The 21,532-nt window shown below is 49.6% G+C and overlaps 1 protein-coding gene and 1 pseudogene across 3 annotated transcripts in view; both read left to right on the top strand.

Annotated features, from left to right (window-relative positions):
• LOC105491531 (dynein regulatory complex subunit 7) overlaps positions 1-20,498 on the top strand; it is a 36,699-nt gene extending 16,201 nt beyond the window's left edge. For all 3 annotated transcript variants that reach the window (XM_011758050.2, XM_011758052.2, XM_011758051.3), the window contains 11 exons: positions 7,357-7,485; positions 10,979-11,051; positions 12,025-12,153; positions 12,315-12,443; positions 13,754-13,974; positions 15,136-15,351; positions 15,912-16,022; positions 16,374-16,484; positions 17,803-17,997; positions 19,975-20,114; positions 20,209-20,498. In XM_011758050.2, the coding sequence (XP_011756352.2) occupies positions 7,357-7,485; positions 10,979-11,051; positions 12,025-12,153; positions 12,315-12,443; positions 13,754-13,974; positions 15,136-15,351; positions 15,912-16,022; positions 16,374-16,484; positions 17,803-17,997; positions 19,975-20,114; positions 20,209-20,302 (1,548 nt within the window). In that variant the 3' untranslated portion in view covers positions 20,303-20,498. The remainder of the gene's footprint in view (positions 1-7,356; positions 7,486-10,978; positions 11,052-12,024; positions 12,154-12,314; positions 12,444-13,753; positions 13,975-15,135; positions 15,352-15,911; positions 16,023-16,373; positions 16,485-17,802; positions 17,998-19,974; positions 20,115-20,208) is intronic.
• On the top strand, positions 1,770-3,445 carry LOC105491530 (mitochondrial carrier homolog 2 pseudogene; annotated as a pseudogene).
• Positions 20,499-21,532: the final 1,034 nt, after the last annotated feature.

The following is a 21,532-nucleotide window of genomic DNA, read 5'->3' on the forward strand; positions in this document are numbered from 1 at the left end:
TTTCTGTAGTACTGGCATGATTTCTTTTGTATATGTTTGCTGGATTCTCAAGTGAAGCCATCTGTGGCTGGAATTTTCTTTGTGGAAGGGTTTTAAGGTACAAATTCAATAGGAATATTCAGGTTATTTCTTTTTGAATGAGCTTTGGTGTTTGTATCTCTCAAGAAATTTGTGCATTTGTTTTCAAATTTGTTGTTATAAAGTGTTCAAAGTAGCTCCTTATTTTCCTTCTACTATGTTAGAGTCTTTAGTGACATTACCCCATTCATTCTTAATATTGGTAATGTGTGTGTCTCTCTTTTTCTCCTGTCAGTCTGGTTAGAGGTTTGTCAGTTTTGTCGGTCTTGACATAGGGGCAGGCCTCAAAATCAGAGCTTTGCCAGTGAGGATTCGTGGTTTTTTCCAGGAAATAATTCAAGGGCAAGCTGGTGGTGTTACAGGCAATTTTTTTTGAAGTGGCAGCATACGGCAGCAGCAGACGGACTGCTCCTTGTGGAGCAGGGCTACCCCATAGGCAGTGTGCCCAGATTGTAACCACCCAAGGGACTCACCTTGCCCACTGCCTAGACAAAGCTGATTCAAGACTGGGGAATTGCAATAGAGAAAGAGTAATTCATGCAGAGCTGGCTGTGTGGGAGACCAGAGTTTTGTTATTACTCAAATCAGTCTCCCATAGCATTCTTGCATTCAGGGAGCAGAGTTTTTAGGGACAACTTGGTGGGTTGGGGGAGGCCAGTGAACCAGGAGTGCTGATTGATCAGAGATGAAACAATAGAAAATCAAAGCTGTCTTCTTGCACCAAGTCCGTTCCTGGGTAGGGGTCACAAGATCAGATAAGCCAGTTTATCCATCTGGTGGTGCCAGCTGAGCCATCAAGTGCAGGCTCTGCAAAATATCTCAAGCACTGATCTTAGGAGCAGTTTAGGGAAGGTCAGAATCTCGTAGCCTCCAGCTGCATGACTCCTAAACCATAATTTCTAATCTTGTGGCTAATGTTAGTCCTACAAAGTCAATCTAGTTCCCTAGGCAAGAAGGCAGTCTGCTTTGGGAAAGGGCTATTATCGCCTTTGTTTTAAACTATAATAAACTAAGTTTCTCCCAAAGTTAGTTCAGCCTGCACCTAGGAATGAACAAGGACAGCTTGGAGGTTAGAAGCAAGATGGAGTCAATTAAGTGAGATTTCTTTCAATGTCTCAGTCATAATTGTGCAAAGGTGGTTTCAAGAGTAGCAGCTCAGAGGCACTTCCCCAGTCATATTTATATCCACTTTAATCATATGCAAATGAAGGGGCAGATTATGCAGAAATTTCTAGAAATAGGGTGGTAACCTCTGGTTCACTGGGTCTTTGCCATGGAAAGGTGTAATATCTGGGTGTTGCCCTGGCCCCGTTTTAGCTAGTCCTCAATTTGGTCCAGTGTCTGAGTCCCCCGCTTGGAAGTCAAGTCCCACCTTCTGAGTTGAGTCCCACCTCCTACCTCATTGTCAATAAACCAGTTTTTGGTTTTGTGGTTTTTCTCCATTGTTTTTGTTTTCTATCTCATTGATGTCCACTCTGATCTTTATTATTTTATACCTTTTGCTTACTTTGAGCTTCATTTACTCTCTTCTAGTTTCTTAACGTGGAAGCTGAGATAATTCATCTAAGACTGTTCTTTTTTTTTTTTTTTTTTTTTTTTTTGAGATGGAGTTTTGCTCTTGTTGCCCACGCTGGAGTGCAATGGCGCAATCTTGGATCACTGCAACCTCTACCTGCTGGGTTCAAGTGATTCTCCTGGCTCAGCCTCCCAAGTTGCTGAGATTACAGGCATGCACCACCATGCCCGGCTAAGCCTGTTCTTTTCTAACATAAGCCTTCTTTCTCTCGGAAGTACTACTTTAGTGACATCCCACACATTTTACTCTATCGTGTTCATTTTCCTTCCATTCAATATGCTCTTCAATTTCCATTTTAATTTCTGCTTTAATTCATTTGAAAATGTGTTTAGTTTACAGATATTTAGAAACCCTCTAGAGATCTTTCTACTGTTGATTTCTAATTTAATTCTGTAGTGATTAGAGAATATAACTTGGTATGACTTCTATTATTTTACACGTGCTATAGTTTGTTTTATGGACCATAATATGGTCTGTCTAGGAAATTCACCAAATTCTTAATATGGTGAATTTTCTGTGTGTACTTGACAAGAATGTGTATTTTGCTGTTGGGTAGAATGTTCTATAAATGTCAATAATCTCAAGTTGATTGATAGTGTTATTCAAATATTGTATATCTTTGCAGATTTTCTGCCTACATTTCTTTCAATTATTGACAACATTATTGAAATCTTAGGGCTACAGTTTTGGATTTCTCTATTTCTTCTTTCATTTCTATCAGTATTTGCTTCATGTATTTTGAAGCCCTGCTATTAGATGAGTAAATGTTTGAGATTGTTATGTCCTCATGACGAATTGACCTATCAGCATGAAATAATCAGCTTTGTCCCTAGTAATAGTTTTCATTCTGACATCTATTTTGTCTGATATTAATAGAGCCACTGGAGCTTTGATTTGTATTAGCATTGGTTGTCCTCTTTGTGGAACTGTGAGTCCATTAAACCTCTTTTTTCTTTGCACATTACCCAGTCTCGGGTATGTCTATCAGTGCTCTTTCGTTGTCTCGAAGGCACTGTTTCTGACCAGGCCAGTTTCCCTTGAGTCCTTTTTAAGGAGACCCTGAGGAATGGCTTTCTCGTCTGTCCATCTGCATGGCGGACGCAGCCAATCTGGTGCTCCTGAGCTCCTGTCTCACCATCCTGTCCCAGCTGCTCTCATGGGGTATGAGCCTCTTCCTGCAACAGCAGGTCAGAATACTTTGGGGCAGCAAGTAGGTCAGCTTCCTGGTCCCTTTAGTTATACTCAGTACATTGCCAGCATTGATGGGAGGTGCAGGTTGTTCACACATTTAACTCCAAAACTGCTTGGGAATCCACAGTCAAATTTTGCAGTAGTTAGGACCTGGAAATGTACAGAAAGCTGTCTCATCTTCCTTTGACCGAGTTATCATGGAGATAAGTCGAGAGATAATCACTTGTTCTGCTGCTACCCCCATCGCACATCCCTTCTGCATGGATTACTGAGATTTATGGTACAATTCATTGACAGAGAGTCCAAGTACTGTGAACTTTGTGACTCCATAGCAAACATCTACTGGGAAGAAGGCATCCTAGGATTTCTCATCTGTCTTGTTCCTCACCTCCTCCTAGGCAACATCATTTCTTTATGGCTCTGTAACTCGCTGGCCTACCTCATCAATACCTATGCACTCTGGTGGGGCATGGCGGCTTACGCCTGTAATCCTGATACTTTGGGAGGATGAGGTAAGAGGATCACTTGAGCTCAGGAGTTTGAGACCAGCCTGGGCAACAAAGTGAGACCTCATCTCTATAAAAAAATTTCAAAAAACTTAGCCAGGCATGATGGCATGCCCCTGTAGTCCCAGCTACTAGGGAGGCTGAGGTGGGACAATTGCTTGAGCCCGGGAGGTCAAGGCTGCAGTGAGCCGTGATTGTGCCACTGCACTCCAGCCTGGGCAACACAGAGAGAGTCTCTCTCTCTCTTTCTCTCACACACACACACACACACGCGCGCACGCATGCACGCACTGGGCAGTGAGGTTTCTATCAGGAATGAAATGAACAGTATGAAGAGTTATTCTCAAGCTGTCACAAAACTGCTTGCCAGTATGTTGACCTATCCCTTCGTGCTTGTCTCTAATCTCATGGCTGTCAACAGCCATGGGCTTGCTGGTGGACCCCTTTCTTCCTTCCCAGTATACACTACTTGCATAAATTGCCGGTGCATGCTACAAAAACAGGGAAATATAAGCTGAGGAAATAGCTTGTTTTTCCCAAAGGATCCCTTTGGAAGACTTGTTTTGACCTGAGAATGTGAATTTGAAGATGTAGGGTGAGACAGTGACATTTCTATAGTCCCAGATGCACCAGATTATGGGAGACAATGTTGATTTCTATATAGTGTTCCACACTTTTATTTTATTTTATTTTTGAGACAGACTCTCACTCTGTCACCCACGCTGGAGCGCAGTGGCGCGATCTTGGCTCACTGCAATCCCCGCCTCCTGGGTTCAAGTGATCTTCTCACCTCAGCCTGAGTAGCTGGGATTACAGGCAGGCACCACCACAGCTGGCTAATTTTTTTGTATTTTTAGTAGAGACAGCGTTTCACCATTTTGGCCAGGCTGGTCTCGAACTCCTGACCTCAAGTGATCTGCCCACCTTGGCCTCCCAAAGTGTTGGGATTACAGGCCTGAGCCACTGTACCTGATGACCTTTTTAAATGGTCATTTAGTCTTGGGGAATGAATAAATAAGTAAATAAGTGTCAGAGGGACGACTGCCAGCCCCTGCTGGAGACAGGCAGAGTTGATGCATGATTGCTCTGCTGGTTGCTCTGTCTCTGTGAAGAAGTCAGAAGCTCCAAGATAGAGAAACTTCTGCCTTCAGCAAAGGAGACGCCTCTCGTCACTCTGCCTCCCTTAGACACTGATTCCAGGGTTGTGGGAAGTAACACTCAGTAGGTGCTCCAAATAGTCTCTAGCTGTTCAATACATGTTAACTATTGTTGCTCCCATTTTACAGGTAAGGAAACTGAGGCCGAGTGAAGTGAGATCGCTTCTCCCACGCCACACAGAGGGAGAAGAGCCGACACTGCCCTCCCCCAGGGCCTGGGCTCATAAGCACCATGGTGGTCGGTGTCCTCTGAAGGATAACAGCCCTTCAGAGGATGCTACAGTCCTCCTTCAGCCCCTCTTCCAGCCTGAATGTCCCCATCCCATCCATCAGGCTCCAAGGTGAAGGCGGAAGTGAGGCCAGAGGGGCAGTACTGTACCAAGTGAGGGCATGAGGAAGAGATGATGACATAGGCTGTCACTGTTACCACCACACGAACATTGGAGCAGCTGCTTTGTTTCTTCAAAGAACCTTGAAATAGCGAGGGGTTGGAGGAGGATGGTAAGGCATCCACAGAGTGACTGCCTGGTGCTAACATACCCTGGACACATGGATGTGGCCGTTGTCCATTCAATTATGCTTTTTCTAAAGAAATACAACTTAAAGTAACAAAGCATAATATCTAACTACTGCTTACACTGGTTTACAAAAGTAACAAAATGTAGGCCAAGAGTGAAAGTAGGTTGGCCAGGCACGGTGGCTCACGCCTTTAATCCCAGGACTTTGAGAGGTCAAGGTGGGTAGATCACTTGAGGCCAGGAGTTCAAGACCAGCCTGACCAATATGGTGAAACCCCATCTCTACTAAAAATACAAAAATTAACCAGGTGTGGTGGCAGGCACCTGTAATCCCAGCTAACTGGGAAGCTGAGGCGTGAGAATTGCTTGAACCCAGGAGGCAGAGATTGCTGTGAGCCGAGATTTCGCCAGTGCACTCCAGCCTGGGCGACAGAGCAAGACTCCATCTCCAAAAAAAAAAAAAAAAAAAGGTGTGAAAGGCGGCAAATATCTATACAGTTGGGTTGCTATCCACTAAGCCCACTAAGCTTTGTCTGCAGTCGCTGTGACATCTACCAGCAGTTCTCTCCCCCACTCTCCTCTGTTATGCCCCCTACTTCTCTCCCCTCCACCCACCAGCTAGGGCAGAGAAATACTCAGGAGCCCTCCCAGGACTCACACATGACAGTGAGTACTAGGCTTAGTGTTGGCTTCAGAACAGCTTAATATTAACACCCCTCCAGGCAGCTGTTCTGCAGCCTTTGATTTCCTCTGGAACATGATTTAGGGTGGGGAGAACACCTTGCTCTAGGAAGGTGTTGATTAGAATGTGAGGTGCTCCCCACCTTCTAGGAATTATCTGACAGATGAGCCACTTTTATTGAGGGGACCGAGGCTTCAGGTGGGCTGGGTGAAAAGAGGTCAGGAGTTTGAGACCAGCCTGACCAACATAATGAAACCCGTCTCTACTAAAAATGCAAAAATTAGCTGGGCTATGGTGGCATGCGCTTGTAGTCCCAGCTAGTCAGGAGGCTGAGGTATGAGAATCACTTGAACCCAGGAGGTGGAGGTTGCAGTGAGCCGAGATCGTGCCACTGCACTCCAGCCTGGGCAACAGAGGGAGACCTTGTCTCAAAAAACAAACAAACAAAAAAACCAAAAAAAAAAAGAGAGAGAAAAGAAAGAAAAGAGGTGGCAGACACACTCCATAGAGGAGAAATTCCCACCCACCTGCTGTTTTTTTTGGTTTTGTTTTGGAGAGACAGGTCTTACTCTGTTTCCCAGGTTGGAGTACAGTGGTGTGTTCACAGCTCGCTACAGCCTTAACTTCCTGGGATCAAGTGATCCTCCTGCCTCAGCCTCCCAAGTAGCCAGGACTACAGGTGCGTGCCACCATGCACTGGCAAAAAAAAAAAAAATGGCCAGGCACAGTGGCTTATGCCTGTAATCCCAGTACTTTGGGAGGCCAAGGCAGGCATATCACTTGAGGTCAGGAGTTCGAAACCAGCCTGGCCAAAATGGTGAAACCCCATCTCTACTAAAAACATAAAAATGAGCCAGGCATGGTGGCATGTGCCTGTAATCCCAGCTACTCAGGAGGCTGAGGCAGGAAAATCACTTGAGCCTGGGAGGCAGAGGTTGCAGTGAACCGAGATCACGCCACTGCACTCCAGCCTGGGCAACAGAGTGAGACTCTGTCTCAAAAAAAATAAACAAAATAATAACAAAAAATTGTAGAGGTGGGATCTCCCTTTGCTACCCAGGCTGGTCTTGAGCTCCTGGGTTCAAGTGATCCTTCTGTGTCAGTCTCCCAAAGTGCTGGAACTACAGGCACGAGCCACCATGCCCGGCTGTCCACCTGCTTCTTATGTATAACCTCCACATGTGCCTGCCTTGTTCCTGGCATGGGTAAAATAAACAGGAGGAAGCCTTTTTTTAAAAACCTTCCGCTTTCTGGGAGGTGCTAGACCCTTCTACCATCAAATCTTGGTGGTTTGTTTTCATTGGCTCTAAGCACTGCCCCGCTGATACGGAAAGACCTACACATCCAGGTCTAGCCCAGGCCAGAGAGCCTCGTGGTCTCTCAGAGAGGCCAGCACGAGATGTCCTCACAGGGAGGCTGAATGATGGGCAGGGAGTTCTGCTTCCCCTCGGGGCCTCAGTTTCCCTGTTGGGATGAGGAGGGTGGGCGTGGACTCTCAGAGCCACCTGGGACTGACGTTCTGCTTCTCTCAGCCCTGGGCCCAGGTCTCTTCTCTGCCCTGGAGTAGCCATCTCCCAACTCCTCATGGAGCAGATGGGGACGTGGTGGCCGTGGGGTGCACTCAGTTGACTGTCCTCATCCCCAACAGGACTTGATCTTTGACCTGGGTGACCCTGTGAGGTGGGAGTACATGCTCCTGGGGACTGATAAGTCTCAGCTGTCCCTGACTGAAGAAGATGACAGTGGGATAAACGATGAGGATGATGTGGAAAATCTGGTGAGTCTCAGCAGCTCAAGAACCGAGGGAATGTGTGTGAAGGCTTCAGGGAGCCTGACAAGTGTCCCCAGCAGCGTGTGTGTGGCAGTGGGGGATGGCCCACGTAGACCAATGATCTGTTCCTCAAAGCAGGAAGGCTTGGGCAATTCCCTTATTTTACAGATGGGCACATTGAGGCCCAGAAAGGCCAGTAACCTACCCAGGACCTCCCAGTGGGTTAGGGAAGGGACAGGACTTGAAGTCAGGTCTTCTTCCCCCCATACCGTCCACCTTGTTCAGGAGTTGCCCTGCTCCTTTGGAAAGATGCCCCTTGCCAGCCTGGGCAACATAGTGGGACCCTGTCTCTACAAGAAAATTTAAAAATTTGCTGGCTGTGGTGGCATGCATCTGTAGTCCCAGCTACTTGGGAGGCTGAGGCAGGAGGATCACTTGAGACTGGGAGGTCGAGGCTGCAGTGAGCTGTGTTCCTGCCACTGCATTCCAGCCTGGGCAACCCCACCCCACCACAAAAAATAAAAATAAATTTAGAAAAAGACAGTTGCAGAGCGGGGTCATAAGACCCCTGGGAGTCCCAGAGCTGGCTGTTCTCAGTTCCATCCCAAGTAGCCATCATGAGCCCCACACGCTGCCAGGCCTTTCTTGTCTATTCTGTCAGTTCCTCTGAAAGTCGTTGACCAGGGCCTTACCCACATCACCAGCCTCCCTTCTCGGAATTCAGTTTCAGCCTTTATGTGAAATGGAGGCAGAAGGGTCATAGTTGTATTCATAGTAATTCTAATAGGTGCATTCGTCTGGCATCACAAAGCACCACAGATGGGGGTGCTTAAAAGACAGAAATTGGCCGGGCGCGGTGGCTCAAGCCTGTAATCCCAGCACTTTGGGAGGCCGAGACGGGCGGATCACTAGGTCAGGAGATCGAGACCATCCTGGCGAACACAGTGAAACCCCGTCTCTACTAAAAAATACAAAAAAAAAAACTAGCCGGACGAGGCGGCGGGCGCCTGTAGTCCCAGCTACTCGGGAGGCTGAGGCAGGAGAATGGCGTAAACCCGGGGGGCAGAGCTTGCAGTGAGCTGAGATCCGGCCACTGCACTCCAGCCCGGGCGACAGAGCCAGACTCCGTCTCAAAAAAAAAAAAAAAAAAAAAGAAATTATTTTTCTTACAGTTCTAGAGGCTGGAAGTCTGAGATCAAGGTGTGGACAGGGTTGGTTCCTTCTGAGCCCCCTGTCCTTGGCTTGTAGATGGCTGTCTTCTCCCTGTCTTCACACTGTCTTCCCTCTGTACAAATCTATGTCCCAATCTGTTCTTATAAGGACATCAGTCATATATATTTTTTTATTTTTTTTGAGGCAGGGTCTCCTCTGTTGCTCAGGCTGGAGTGCAGTGGCCCGATCATAGCTCTCTGCAGCCTCGAACTCCTGGGCCCAAATGATCCTTCCACCTTGGCCTCTTGAGTAGCTGGGACTACAGACACACACCACCACACCTGGCTAATTTTCGTTTTTCAGAGAGACATGGTCTCGCTATGTTACCTAGGCTGGTCTCGAACTCCTGGGCTCAAGAGATCCCCTTGCCTTGGCCTCCCAAAGTGTTGGTATTACAGGCATGAGCCACCATGCCCAACCAACACAGTCCTATTGGATTAGGGCCCACTCTAATTGAACTCATTTGACCTTAATCACCTCTCTAAAGACCCTGTCTCTAAATACAATCATTCAAACAGTAAGTGATCAAGACAACAACAACAACAACAAAGAAAACATAAGAAAAATAAATAAAACAAATATAGTCACTTTCAGGGCTTAAAACTTCAACCTATGAATTTTAGGGGGACGCCATTCAGCCCGAAGTAAAAGGTAGCACTCATATGGTCCTTACTAAGCATTGGGATCCATTGTATCTATTTAACCTGAAGTAACTTGTTAAAATCCCCACAGCCACCTGGTGAGGTGGGCACTGGTATTACCACCTGTGATTAATATGATCCCATTTTACCAATGGGAAGACTCACACACAGAGAGGTTAAGTCACTTACCCAAAGCGACACAGCTGGTAAGTGACAGAGCTGGGATTTGAACCTACACAGTCTGGCTCCACAGTCTGGGTTCTCAATGGTAACTCTGTTCTACCTCCTGGGGCTGCTTGATGTGATGTGCTTGCCACAGCAGTGTAGACCGCCTGAAAAGGGTGCTGAATGTTCTCAGCGTCCTCATCTCCAGAGACTGGGGACATCTCGTGTGCAGTAAATCTGGGCATAGGCGCCCCCTGCTGGTCATGGGGCATGGACCAGCCAGGGCCTGAGAGCCCAGCCCTGCAGGCAGCTGGCTTAGTGCCAGCATGGCTAATAATCAAACAGTTCCCGTCACAGAGTCCTGGTCCACCCTGGCCCAAGAGCCCTCATTACAGCAAAGATGGACAGAGGGCAACCCAAAGAGTCAGAGCCCAGTCATGGACCCCCAGGAAAAAACAGACCCCTGGTGACAGCCCACCCACCTGGCTGTCTTGGAGATTTTTGACAATACTAACTGCTGACTGCTCACCCATTTTTGTCCCCTGCAAAATGTCACAATTAGATAAGCAGGTGTCAGATGTATGAGCAATGTTTGTGGAAAAAAGGTTTTAAGTTGAGAAAGTCTTATCCAAGTTTCTGTGATTATCTAGTTTGAGGACCATTTATCTAGATCGGGCCTTATTTCACAAATGGGGAAATTAAGGCTCAGAGAGGAAACAATAATAGGCCGGGCACGGTGGCTCATGCCTGTAATCCCAGCACTATGGGAGGCCAAGATGGGCATATCATTTGAGGTCAGGAGTTCGAGACCAGCCTGGGCAACATGGTGAGACCCGCCCCCCCATCTCTACTAAAAATACAAAAATCAACTGGGTGTGGTGGCGCATGCCTGTAATCCCAGCTCCTCAGGAGGCTGAGGCAGGAGAATCACTTGAACCTGGGAAGTGGAGGTTGCAGTGAGCCAAGATCATGCCACTGCACTCCAGTCTGGGCAACAGAACAAGACTCCATCTCTAATAATAATAATAACAATAATAATAATAATAATGTCAGCCAGACAGAGTCCCAAGGCCTTTACAGACATTATATCATTTAATCCTCCTAAAAGGTCCGGTTTACAGTTAAGAAAACTAAGGCTTAGAGCAGTTAACACACTTGCCCAGGACCCCTTAGCTGGTCTTGGAGAGAGGGTGGGGCTTGGGCGCCCTGACTCCAGAAACACCTCTCTAATCACGAAGGGCCTGCAGCCAGGGCAGGGGGTGCTGCTGTCCTAAGCCAGGCAGGTATAGGGAAGAGCTCCCTGCCCAGAGTAGACTCCTCCTCTTCCACATCATGAGTCGTGCTCATGACCTCCAGTTCCCCTGGGGAAGCCAACAGACCACCTTGGCTTGGCTCTGTCGGCAGAGACAGAGCTTTGACTATAACTTCTGCTTCCAGGCCCTGACCAACACCACCTCCCCCACCCGCTTCTCTCCCATCAGGGCAAGGAGGATGAGGATAAGAGCTTCGACATGCCCCACTCGTGGGTGGAACAGATTGAGATCTCCCCGGAAGGTATTTTCTATTTGTGTGTTCACTTACCCTCTCCAGATCCAGTTCCTGGGCCTCCAGAGAGGTCTGCGGCAGCAGTGAGGCGGGGGGACACAGCAGGGAATGCCGTGCTCCACATTTCCACCTTTCCCACCTTCAGCTGCACCCTCTTTCCCTCCCTCCTCCCTTTCTGCCACAAGCACTCAGCTCTGACCCCGAGGCCCTGACACCAGTCAGGCACACAGGGCGATGCAGCTTAGTGAGCATGTGTGGGATGATGGCATGTGGGCGGCAGCAAGGCCTGGGAACCCAGCCCATTCCCCTCTCACATTCTTCTACCCAGAGGAGGCTACGGGCAGTGCCCAGATGGTGCAGGGGGTCTCAGGACCGGAGAGGGGCAGGTAGAGAAGGCAGGAGGGCAGGGACTGTCATGCTCCATGTCAATATCTGCCGGTGCCCACCTAGGGAGCACTCAGGCCTATGGGGAGGGCATGGGCCATTTCATCAGGGTGGGAAGTGCCAGAGAGGGTGTCATGGGAACCCAGAGGAGGCGCACCCAGCCCAGCACTGGGGCTAGCGCCTGGGGATGGGTGAGCAGAAAGGGGTACCAGAAGTAGGCTAGAGGTCACCTGGGCAAAGTTTTGAAGGATCTGAAGGAGTCAGTCCAACAAGAGGAGGAGGGGATGATGGTGTTTCTGGCAGAGACCTGTACAAGCAAAGGCCTGGCAGTGGAATAGTGTGGTTGGCTGCGGGGCAGACCCTCTGATGGGGCTCAAATCCCATTCTTGGGTGGATTTGTGCTTCTGTCTGGTCTGAGAACCCCTCTAGGGCTGGGGCCACCCCGGTGATTATTCTCCTCGGCCTCCCTGGATCAGGCTTGGGGCCAGAGGAGTTCAGTACACAGAGAATGGGCAGTGGATGGATGAGTGGCTGGGCAGGGCTGGCCCTCCCTTCCCCCAAACTAGGAAGGATAGACCCCAGCTGACTGTGTCCACAGCATTTGAGACCCGCTGCCCGAACGGGAAGAAGGTGATTCAGTACAAGAGGGCAAAGCTGGAGAAGTGGGCCCCGTACCTCAACAGCAACGGCCTTGTGAGCCGCCTCACCACCTACGAGGACCTGGAGTGTAAGGGGGATTGCTCTGGCCATGGTTCCAGGCCCGCCCAGGGGCGGGGGTGGCTTCTACTCTCTCTGGGGGCATTGCTGGCCTCTGTGTGCCTGGAGTAAGTAGGGGTTGAAGACTAGGGGAGCTGGCCTGGCTGCAGCAAATGTCCATCGGCCCCACAGGTACCAATATTTTGGAGATAAAGGAGTGGTACCAGAACCGGGAGGACATGCTGGAGCTGAAACACATAAACAAGACCACAGACCTGAAGATAGACTACTTCAAACCTGGCCACCCCCAGGCTCTGCGCGGTACGTGGCTCCCCTTTCCTGGGCCGGCCAGGAGCCTGGGGTAGAGGCCTCACACACCCTGTGGCAGGTGGTATGTGGTGGGAGGAACCAGCATACATATTACACAGGGGTTCTTGGGCAGCAAGCAGTAGAAGCTGCCCTGCCTCCCTCAGCAAACCCGATGTGTGGGAGGTCAGGGAAAGCTCAGAAAATCTAAGGAAATGTGACAAATGTTCCTCCAGGAAAGCTAAAAGGGGCACCACATGCCCGTTCAGTGGTTGGAATCAGGCCAGAACCTCACCATGAGGTCACACGATGGAGGCCACATTTAAAGGAGGCAGTGCCGGGCACAGGGTCTCACACCTGTAATCCCAGTACTTTGGGAGGCCAACGTGGGCAGTTGAGCCCAGCGGTTCAAGACCAGCCTGAGATATATGGTGAAACCCCATCTCTACAAAATATACAAAAATTAGCCAGGAGTGGTGGCACATGCTTGTAATCCCAACTACTCAGGAGACTGAGGCAGGAGAATCACTTGAACCCAGGAGGTCGAGGCTGCAGTGAGCTGAGATTATGCCACTTCACTCCAGCCTGGGTGACAGAGAGAGATCCTGTCTCAAGGAAAAAAAAAAAAAAATCCTGACCAAGAAATTTACAAAAGAAAAGTATGGGGTAATATACATTTTTAAAAATGATCAACCTCATTTGGAGGTTGATATTGAAAAAAAGAAACTGATAAGGTCCCTAACCAATAAAGGACCCATCTTATAACCCCCATGTTGGCAAAGATGAAAAAAATGGTACTACTGGGTATGAACAAGTGTGGCAGCAACAGTCACTCTGTGTCACTGTTGATGGGACAGCAAATTGGAACTTTTATAGAGGATAGTTGGGCAAAATATTGATAATGACCACAAAACGTGTACGCTTTTGGCTGGGCACAGTGGCTTACACCAATAATCCCAGCACTTTGGGTGGATTGAGCTGAGATCGCGTCACTGCACTCCAGCCTGGGTGACAGAGCGAGGCTCCATCTCAAAAATTTTGTACACTTTTGGACCCAGCAACTCCATATTTGATAATTTATTCTTAGCAAATAATGGACAAGAATGAAAAATGCGCGATGCAGATGTTCATCATGGTGTTGGTAATAATCAGAAAAAGTTGTACACAACCTAAACACTCAGCAATAGGGAACTGGTTCCATAGCTAACCTCATCCATAATGTGGGGCTGTCTTCTCCCTGGGCCTGGGGTTGGGCGATCAAGCCAGCAGCCATACTTCCTAGTGCTCATGTAGCTGTCTCCTCCCACCTCCCGCTCCCCACCCAGTGCACTCGTACAAGTCCATGCAACCTGAGATGGACCGTGTCATTGAGTTTTATGAAACGGCCCGTGTGGATGGCCTGATAAAGCGGGAGGAGACAGCCAGGACAATGACAGAGTACTATCAAGGACGCCCAGACTTCCTTTCCTACCGCCACGCCAACTTCCGACCCCGAGTCAAGAAGCTCGCTCTGAGCAGTGCAGAGTCAAACCCCCGGCCCATTGTGGTAAGAGCTCGCCGGGGCTGGGAACAGGTCGCCCTCCCTCTCTGGCAGCTGATGTCACCTCTGAATGGTGAGAGCCCTGGCTCTGGGGTGGCATTAAGGCCTGAGACATATCCAAGGGCACCAATGATGAACGAAGCATTTTACCAAATGTATTAGTCTGTTCTCACGCTGCTATTAAGAAATACCTGAGACTGGGTAATTTATAAAGAAAAGAAGCTTCATTGACTCAGTTCCGCACGGCTGGGGAGCCCTTAGGAAACTTAGCATCGTGGCAGAAGAGTCCTTTTCACCGGGCAGCAGGAGCGTGAATAAGTGCGGAGCAAAGGGGGAAACCGCTTATAAAAACCATCAGATCTCAGGAGAACTCACTCACTATCATGAGAATAGCATGGGGGAAACGACTGCCATGATTCAATTATCTCCACCTGGTCCCGCCCTTGACCTATGGGGATTATTACAATTCAAGGTGAGATTTGGGTGGGAGAACATGAAGCCAAATCGTATCACCAAATGCACCATCCTGGGGTTGTCTGGTGCCAGACTGTGCCCTCAACCATGGGGCCAAGGATGTGTTATTTCCTTATTGTTATGCAAAAATACACACTTATGACTAAACATTTGGAAAACATGTAAGAATGTAGAGAAAAGCAAAAATATCTCAGAATGGCATCTCTCATATATTACCATGGATTATAAGTTTGGTTTTGAGAGTTTTTTCTAATGTAATTGAGATAGGGACCTGGGAATTATAGTCCCTGTATTACCCACTTAACATGAAATTGTGCATTTTCCCCTCCATGTCATTACAATTTAGTTGGCAACTGTGCGTAATGGCAGCATGCAAAGAAGCTCTTTCTAGCAGTAAGGGATGTCTAGGGGTCTAGCAATGGAGTAGGCTGCCTGCAGAGGTAGTGAGCTCCCCATCTCTTAAGGTAGGCAAGCAGAGTCTTGAAGGAGCTGAGGAGGGGCCCACCACCATACGGGACTGGAGTGGCCTGTCCCTGAGAACCCATGAAATCCATTGTCTGCTTAAGAGGGGCTATTCCACGTGAATCTCCAAACAACCCCAGACTCCAGGGTCCTGAAGGTCCGTTGCTCCTGCCTTCGGGCATGCAGAGAAATCTCTCACACCCTCATCCTTTCCTTGTTCTCGCCTCCCAGAAAATCACAGAGCAGTTCTTCCGCAACCCAGCGAAGCCCGCAGAGGAGGACGTGGCAGAGCGCGTGTTTCTGCTGGCGGAGGAGCGCATCCAGCTGCGCTACCACTGCCGCGACGACCACATCACAGCCTCCAAGCGCGAGTTCCTGCGGCGCACCGAGGTGGACAGCAAAGGCAACAAGATCATCATGACGCCCGACATGTGCATCAGCTTCGAGGTGGGCATGGGGACCACGGCGGGCAGGGGTCAGGTGTAGGAGGAACCGGAGCTCTTTGTCTTATTCCGGCAACGTGGGAGAACCTGGATGGGCACTGGTGAATCCCGGCCCCGAAATTCATCTTTGCCCCTTGGGAAAACCAAAAGTTCCCATCTGGGGACCCTTCTCTTTGCAGCTCCTCTGAAAATCTTCCCTTTTCTACCAAAAAAAGAGAATTCAGCAGGCTAAGACGACTCCTCATGCTCCCCACTCCTGGTCAGGGCAAACCTCAGATCCTAGGGAGGCTCTGGGGGAGGGGAAGATTCTCACCACCTCTGAGGGGCTAGCCTTCCTAGTCAAACCCTCACTCTCCTGGCACAGTCCCCAGCTTTTCTGAGTCTTCAGTTTCTCTTTTATTATTATCTGTGTTTTTATAAGTGAGAAAATTAAGGCTCAGAGAGGTTTAGCAACTTGCTCGAGGTGACACAGCTAGAAAGTGGCAGGGGTAGATTTGAACCCAGGTGATCCTATGCGCCGATCATGGCAGCCTCTCTGTGTTACCGAGGTGGTTGTTGTCCCAGGTGGAGCCCATGGAGCACACCAAGAAGCTGCTCTACCAGTACGAGGCCATGATGCACCTGAAGAGGGAGGAGAAGCTGTCCAGACATCAGGTCTGGGAGTCAGAGCTGGAGGTAGGGTCCTATGGGAGAGTGAGCAGGTGGGCGGTATCTTTGTTTTTGAGATAGGGTCTTGCTCTGTAACCCAGGCTGGAATGCAGTGGTGCAATGATGGCTGTACATCCCGGGCTCAGGTGATCCTCCCACCTCATCCTCCCAGGTAACTGGGACTACTAGCGCACACCACTATGCCTGGCTAATTTCTTGTTTTTGTTTTTGTTTTTTAACAGACAGGGTTTTTCCATTTTGCCCAGGATGGTCCACACTCCTGAACTCATGTGATCCGCCCTCCTTGACTTCCCAAAGTGCTGGGGTTACAGGAGTGGGGGGCGTCTTCATCACGCCCTCCAACACTTCTCATTTCAGGTGCTGGAGATCCTGAAGCTTCGAGAGGAAGAGGAGGCGGCGCACACACTGACCATCTCCATCTATGACACCAAGCGGAATGAGAAGAGCAAGGAATATCGGGAGGCCATGGTCAGTCCCAATCCCTTCTCCAGGCCCCAGCTTTTCCTAGACCCCCCTGGCCTCCAGGGTGGTGGGGACCATGAGGGATTCTGCTGAGAAACCCTCTGTGGGGGATACGGTTATTGATACCATGCGGTCATCCTTGCTGCCGAGCTGACCGTTTCTATGGTTCATCCCAAAGAGTACCTGGGATTTGGGCAAGGTCTCCCCCCATCCCCAGGAGCTGTAGCCGAGCCAAGGCCTGTGGTTGGGAAAAGAATTAAAATTATGTGCCCACCTCTACTCAGGGCTCCCACTGAGGTTGCACCCTGGGTCAGTGGCCCCAGTGAGCTACCTCTGGCTCCAGGCCTGAGCAATCCTGCTCTCCAGCACAGGGAGGGCATTTGGGTTACACCCTCAGGTTGCAAGGCCCCACCTGGTTTTCAGGGCCGGCTTCTGAATCCCTTTCACCAACCAAGCTGAGATTTCTAAAAATAGTTTGGGGATCGTGAGGCAGGACGGTGCATCAGATGACCGTTCTCAGATCCCAGGGGAAGGTGTCTGCCCCCACGTCTCCAACTTCACCACCCCCTGTCTGCAGATGTAGGACACAGTCCCCAGGGTGGAAAAGAAAAGTGAAGGGAGTTACTGGCAGTTTTTAACTAACATCATTAATAACCACTACCATTGACCGAATAAGCATCTGCTGTGGATCGTCAGGCATCAGGCTGCGTGCTTTACGGACATGATCCTGTCAGATCCTCAGAGAAGGAAACCAAAGCTCAGGTAGAGAGACACAAATTCATGTAAGAAAAAAAGAGTTGGCTGTCACCAGTAAACACAGGTCCAGAGGCCGGGCACAGTGGCTCACGCTTGCAATCTCAGCACTTTGGGAGGCCGAGGCAGGCTTATTATAAGGTCAGGAGATCGAGACCATCCTGGCTAACACGGTGAAACCCCATCTTTACTAAAAATACAAAAAATTAGCCGGGCGTGGTGGCAGGTGCCTGTAGTCCCAGCTACTCGGGAGGCTGAGGCAGGAGAATGGTGTGAACCCCAGAGGCGGAGCTGGCAGTGAGCCAAGATCACACCACTGCACTACAGCCTGGGCAACAGAGCAAGACTCCGTCTCAAAAAAAAAAAACCAAACAAACAAACAAAAAAAAAAACCACAAAAACCCACAGGTCCAGAGACCAGCATGCAAGCCCTTCTAAGGCCTGTCTTGGAGGCGCCATGAACCGGGACCTGGCTGTGAGGTCTGGCTTTGTGCTGGCACACTGCTGATGCAGAGCTGGAGAGGTCTCTGCAGTTCCTGCTGATCCAGCTGACTGCCCCTCACCCTTACAGGAGCGCGTGATTCATGAAGAGCACCTGCGGCAGGTGGAGACCCAGCTGGACTACCTGGCCCCATTCCTGGCCCAGCTCCCGCCAGGAGAGAAACTAACACGCTGGCAGGCGGTGCGCCTCAAGGATGAGTGCCTCAGCGACTTCAAGCAGCGGCTCATCAACAAGGCCAACCTCATCCAGGCCCGCTTTGAGAAGGTGCCTCCAGCGCCTTTGTTGGGGAAGGGATCTCAGCATCTGCATCCAGAAAATGGGCCCAGGGCTGTCTGCCCACCACCTCACAGGCTTATGAGGGCCTGATGAGGGGGATGAATATGTCAACGCTTGGAGTTTCCAAATGACTGAGTTGTTCCTCCTCACACTTGTTTATCAGATAGACAAATGGATAGGGAGATGGATGGGTGTATGTATGGATAGGTGGGTGGGTGGATGGGTGGATGGATGGATGGATGGATGGATGGATGGATGGATGGATGGATGAATAGATGGGTAGACAAATGGATGGGTAGATAGATGGATGAATAGGTAGATAGATGGGTGGGTGGATTGATAGGTGGATAGATGGATGGATGGGTGAATGAATAGATGGGTGGGTGGATGGGTGCATAAATGGATGGATGGGTAGATGGATGCGAGGATGAATGGATGGGTGAGTAGATAGATAGGTGTATGGGTATATGTATGGATAGGTAGGTGGATGGATGGGTGGGTGGATGAGTGGGTGGGTAGATGGATGAATGGTTGGATGGGTGGATGGATGAATGGATGAGTGAGTGAGTGGGTGGATAGATGGATGGGTGGATGAGTGAGTGAGTGGGCAGATGGATGAGTGGGTGAGTGGATGGATGAGTGGGCAGGTGGATGGATGAATGGATGGATGGGTGGATAGATGGATGGATGATTGGGGGATGAGTGAGTGGGTGGGTGAATGGATGAGTGGGTGGGTAGATGGATGGATGGATGGAAGGATGGTTGTGTGAGTGCGTGGGTGGATGGATGAGTGGGTGGATGGGTGAGTGGGTGGGTGGATGGATGAATGGATGGATGGATGGATGGATGCGTGAGTGGGTAGATGAGTGAGTGAGAGGGTGGGTGGATGGATGGATGAATGGATGGGTGGGTGGGTGGATGGATGAATGGATGGATGGGTGGATGGATGGATGAATGGATGGGTGGATGAGTGAGTGGGTGGGTGGATGGATGAGTGGGTGGGTGGATGGGTGGATGGATGGACGGATGGTTGGTGAGTGAGTGTGTGGATGGATGAGTAGGTGGATGGGTGAGTGGGTGGGTGGGTGGATGGATGGATGGGTGGATGGATGGATAAATGGATGGGTGGATGAGTGAGTGGGTGGGTGGATGGATGAGTGGGTGGGTGGGTGGATGGATGGATGGATGGATGGATGGATGGATGGATGGATGGATGAGTGAGTGGGTAGATGAGTGAGTGGGTGGGTGGATGGATGGATGGATGGATGGGTGGGTGGATGGATGAATGAATGGATGGGTAGATGGATGGATGAATGGATGGGTGGATGAGTGAGTGAGTGGGTGGGTGGATGGATGAGTGGATGGATGGATGGGCGAGTGGATAGATGGGCAGTTGGATGGATGAGTGGATGGACGCATGGACGGATGGATGGATGGATGAATGGATGGGCAGGGATGAGTGGAGGGATGGGCAGAGGAATAGATGGGCAGATGGCTGGGTAGACAGAGAGATGGTACATTATAACAACTCCTAGTCCTTGACCCATTTTTGTTGGTCAGGCACACACCATGTAGTTCCCATGCACTACTAAGATTATGTCACTTAATCTTCACAAGGAGCTCTACAAGGGGAGGGGGTAGTACAATGACCCTCATTTTGTAGACAAGAAATTGCAGGTTCTGAAAATGCCAGTAACTTGTCCAGAGCTACATGGCTCTCTCAGTCTTGACCCCTGCTCTGACTTCATAGACATGACATCCCTATAAACATGACCCCACTGGCTCCCACCCAAGATATTTTGTGGCCCCTGCCTCTGTGGCAGCTATGGATAGGTGGCTTGTGTGGGTGGGGACAGTGGGGCCAACTGTCATGGGGCTGTCTAGTGACCAATGGAATTGCAGCCTGCAGCCTGGGTGAAGGTCAGCCTTGTCAGTCCTCCTTCTCTGTCCTCCCTATGACCACAGGAGACCCAGGAGCTGCAAAAGAAGCAGCAGTGGTACCAGGAGAACCAGGTGACGCTGACACCTGAGGATGAAGACCTGTACCTGAGTTACTGCTCTCAGGCCATGTTCCGCATTCGCATCCTGGAGCAGCGCCTCAATCGGTGAGCAGGGAGGGCAGGCAGAGAGAACCCAGTGGGAGGCTGGACCACCAGCTTTGTTACCCCTTACCCTCTTTTCTTGCCCCTCTGACTTCAGACACAAGGAACTGGCCCCACTGAAGTACCTGGCTCTGGAGGAAAAGCTCTACAAGGACCCACGCCTGGGGGAGCTCCAGAAAATATTCGCTTGATGTCTCTCCTGGGGCCTCAGCCAGAACTGCCAGAGAAAGGAAACCTCTTCCCTGGAGCCTGGCTCCTGTGTTCCCTCTACCCAGCCAATGCCTGTTTACACAGACACCTGGCCTCACTGCCAGCCCACCTCTCCTACAGCCCTGTTTGTTCCTGCTTCTCTTGATTTTCCTGTAAATAGACACACTCTTAATTGGCCATTTGTGCCTCGCGCTTCACAAGCTCCAGCAGCAGGCTTTCTCTTCTTACGTTATCTATAGCCTGGGACCACCTGCTTCCTCCCCTAGGCCCTGTCATTTACTTCCTGTCCTTCTCTCCGTTGGAATGTCAGGTCTTCACAGCACCTCTGCAGATGGTCCTGCAGCCATCTGCAAACAACTGGTTAGATCTCAGTGTGACTAGGGTGGCCCACCTCACCAGGTGGGATGGGGAAAGCTAAGATGCATGCCCCAGGATTTGAGGGCTGAATCCCAGATCCTCTTCTTACCAGATACCACTTACCAATCTGTAGAATGGGGTAGCATTGTTGCATTAAATAAGACTTATGGCCAGGTGTGGGGCTTACACCTGTAATCTCAACATATAGGGAGGCTGAGGTAGGAGGATCGCTTGAGCCCAGGAGTTTGAGACCCGCCTGGGCAACATAGTAAGAAAGACCCCATCTCTTAAAAAAAAAAAAAAAAAAAAAGAGCCAGGCATGGTGGCATGAGTCTGCAGTCCCAGCTACTCAGGAGGCTGAGGTAGGAAGATCACTTTCACCTACGAAGTCAAGGCTGCAGTGAGCCATGATTGTACCACTGCACTTCAGCCTGAGCAACAGATTAAAATCCTGTCTCAGAAAAACAAAAAACAAAAAACAAAAAAAGACAAAAAAAAAAGAAAAGAAAAGACATAAAGCAGGGAGGCTGGGAATGGCACATAGAAAGCAGTCATTAAATGTTATCTTAAAAAATAGCCAAAAAACACATGAAATGGTTGTCAAATTCATGAGTCATCTGGGAAATGAAATGTCACAACACCCTCCGGTGTGAAAAAAATAAAAAGTACTGGTGATGATGAGAAACAACTGGAACTCCTAAATAACCTTCCTAGTGAAAGTATAAATCAGTACAACCATTTTGGAAAACTGCTTGGCATTATCTATTAAAGCTAAACTAAAGCCCAACAATTCTACCCTTAGATTCTACTCCAATCCATCATTCATCAAGTAAGAATGATGAACAACTCAACAG

Source organism: Macaca nemestrina, chromosome 18, assembly GCF_043159975.1.
Source record: "Macaca nemestrina isolate mMacNem1 chromosome 18, mMacNem.hap1, whole genome shotgun sequence".
Classification (NCBI taxonomy): Eukaryota; Metazoa; Chordata; class Mammalia; order Primates; family Cercopithecidae; genus Macaca; species Macaca nemestrina.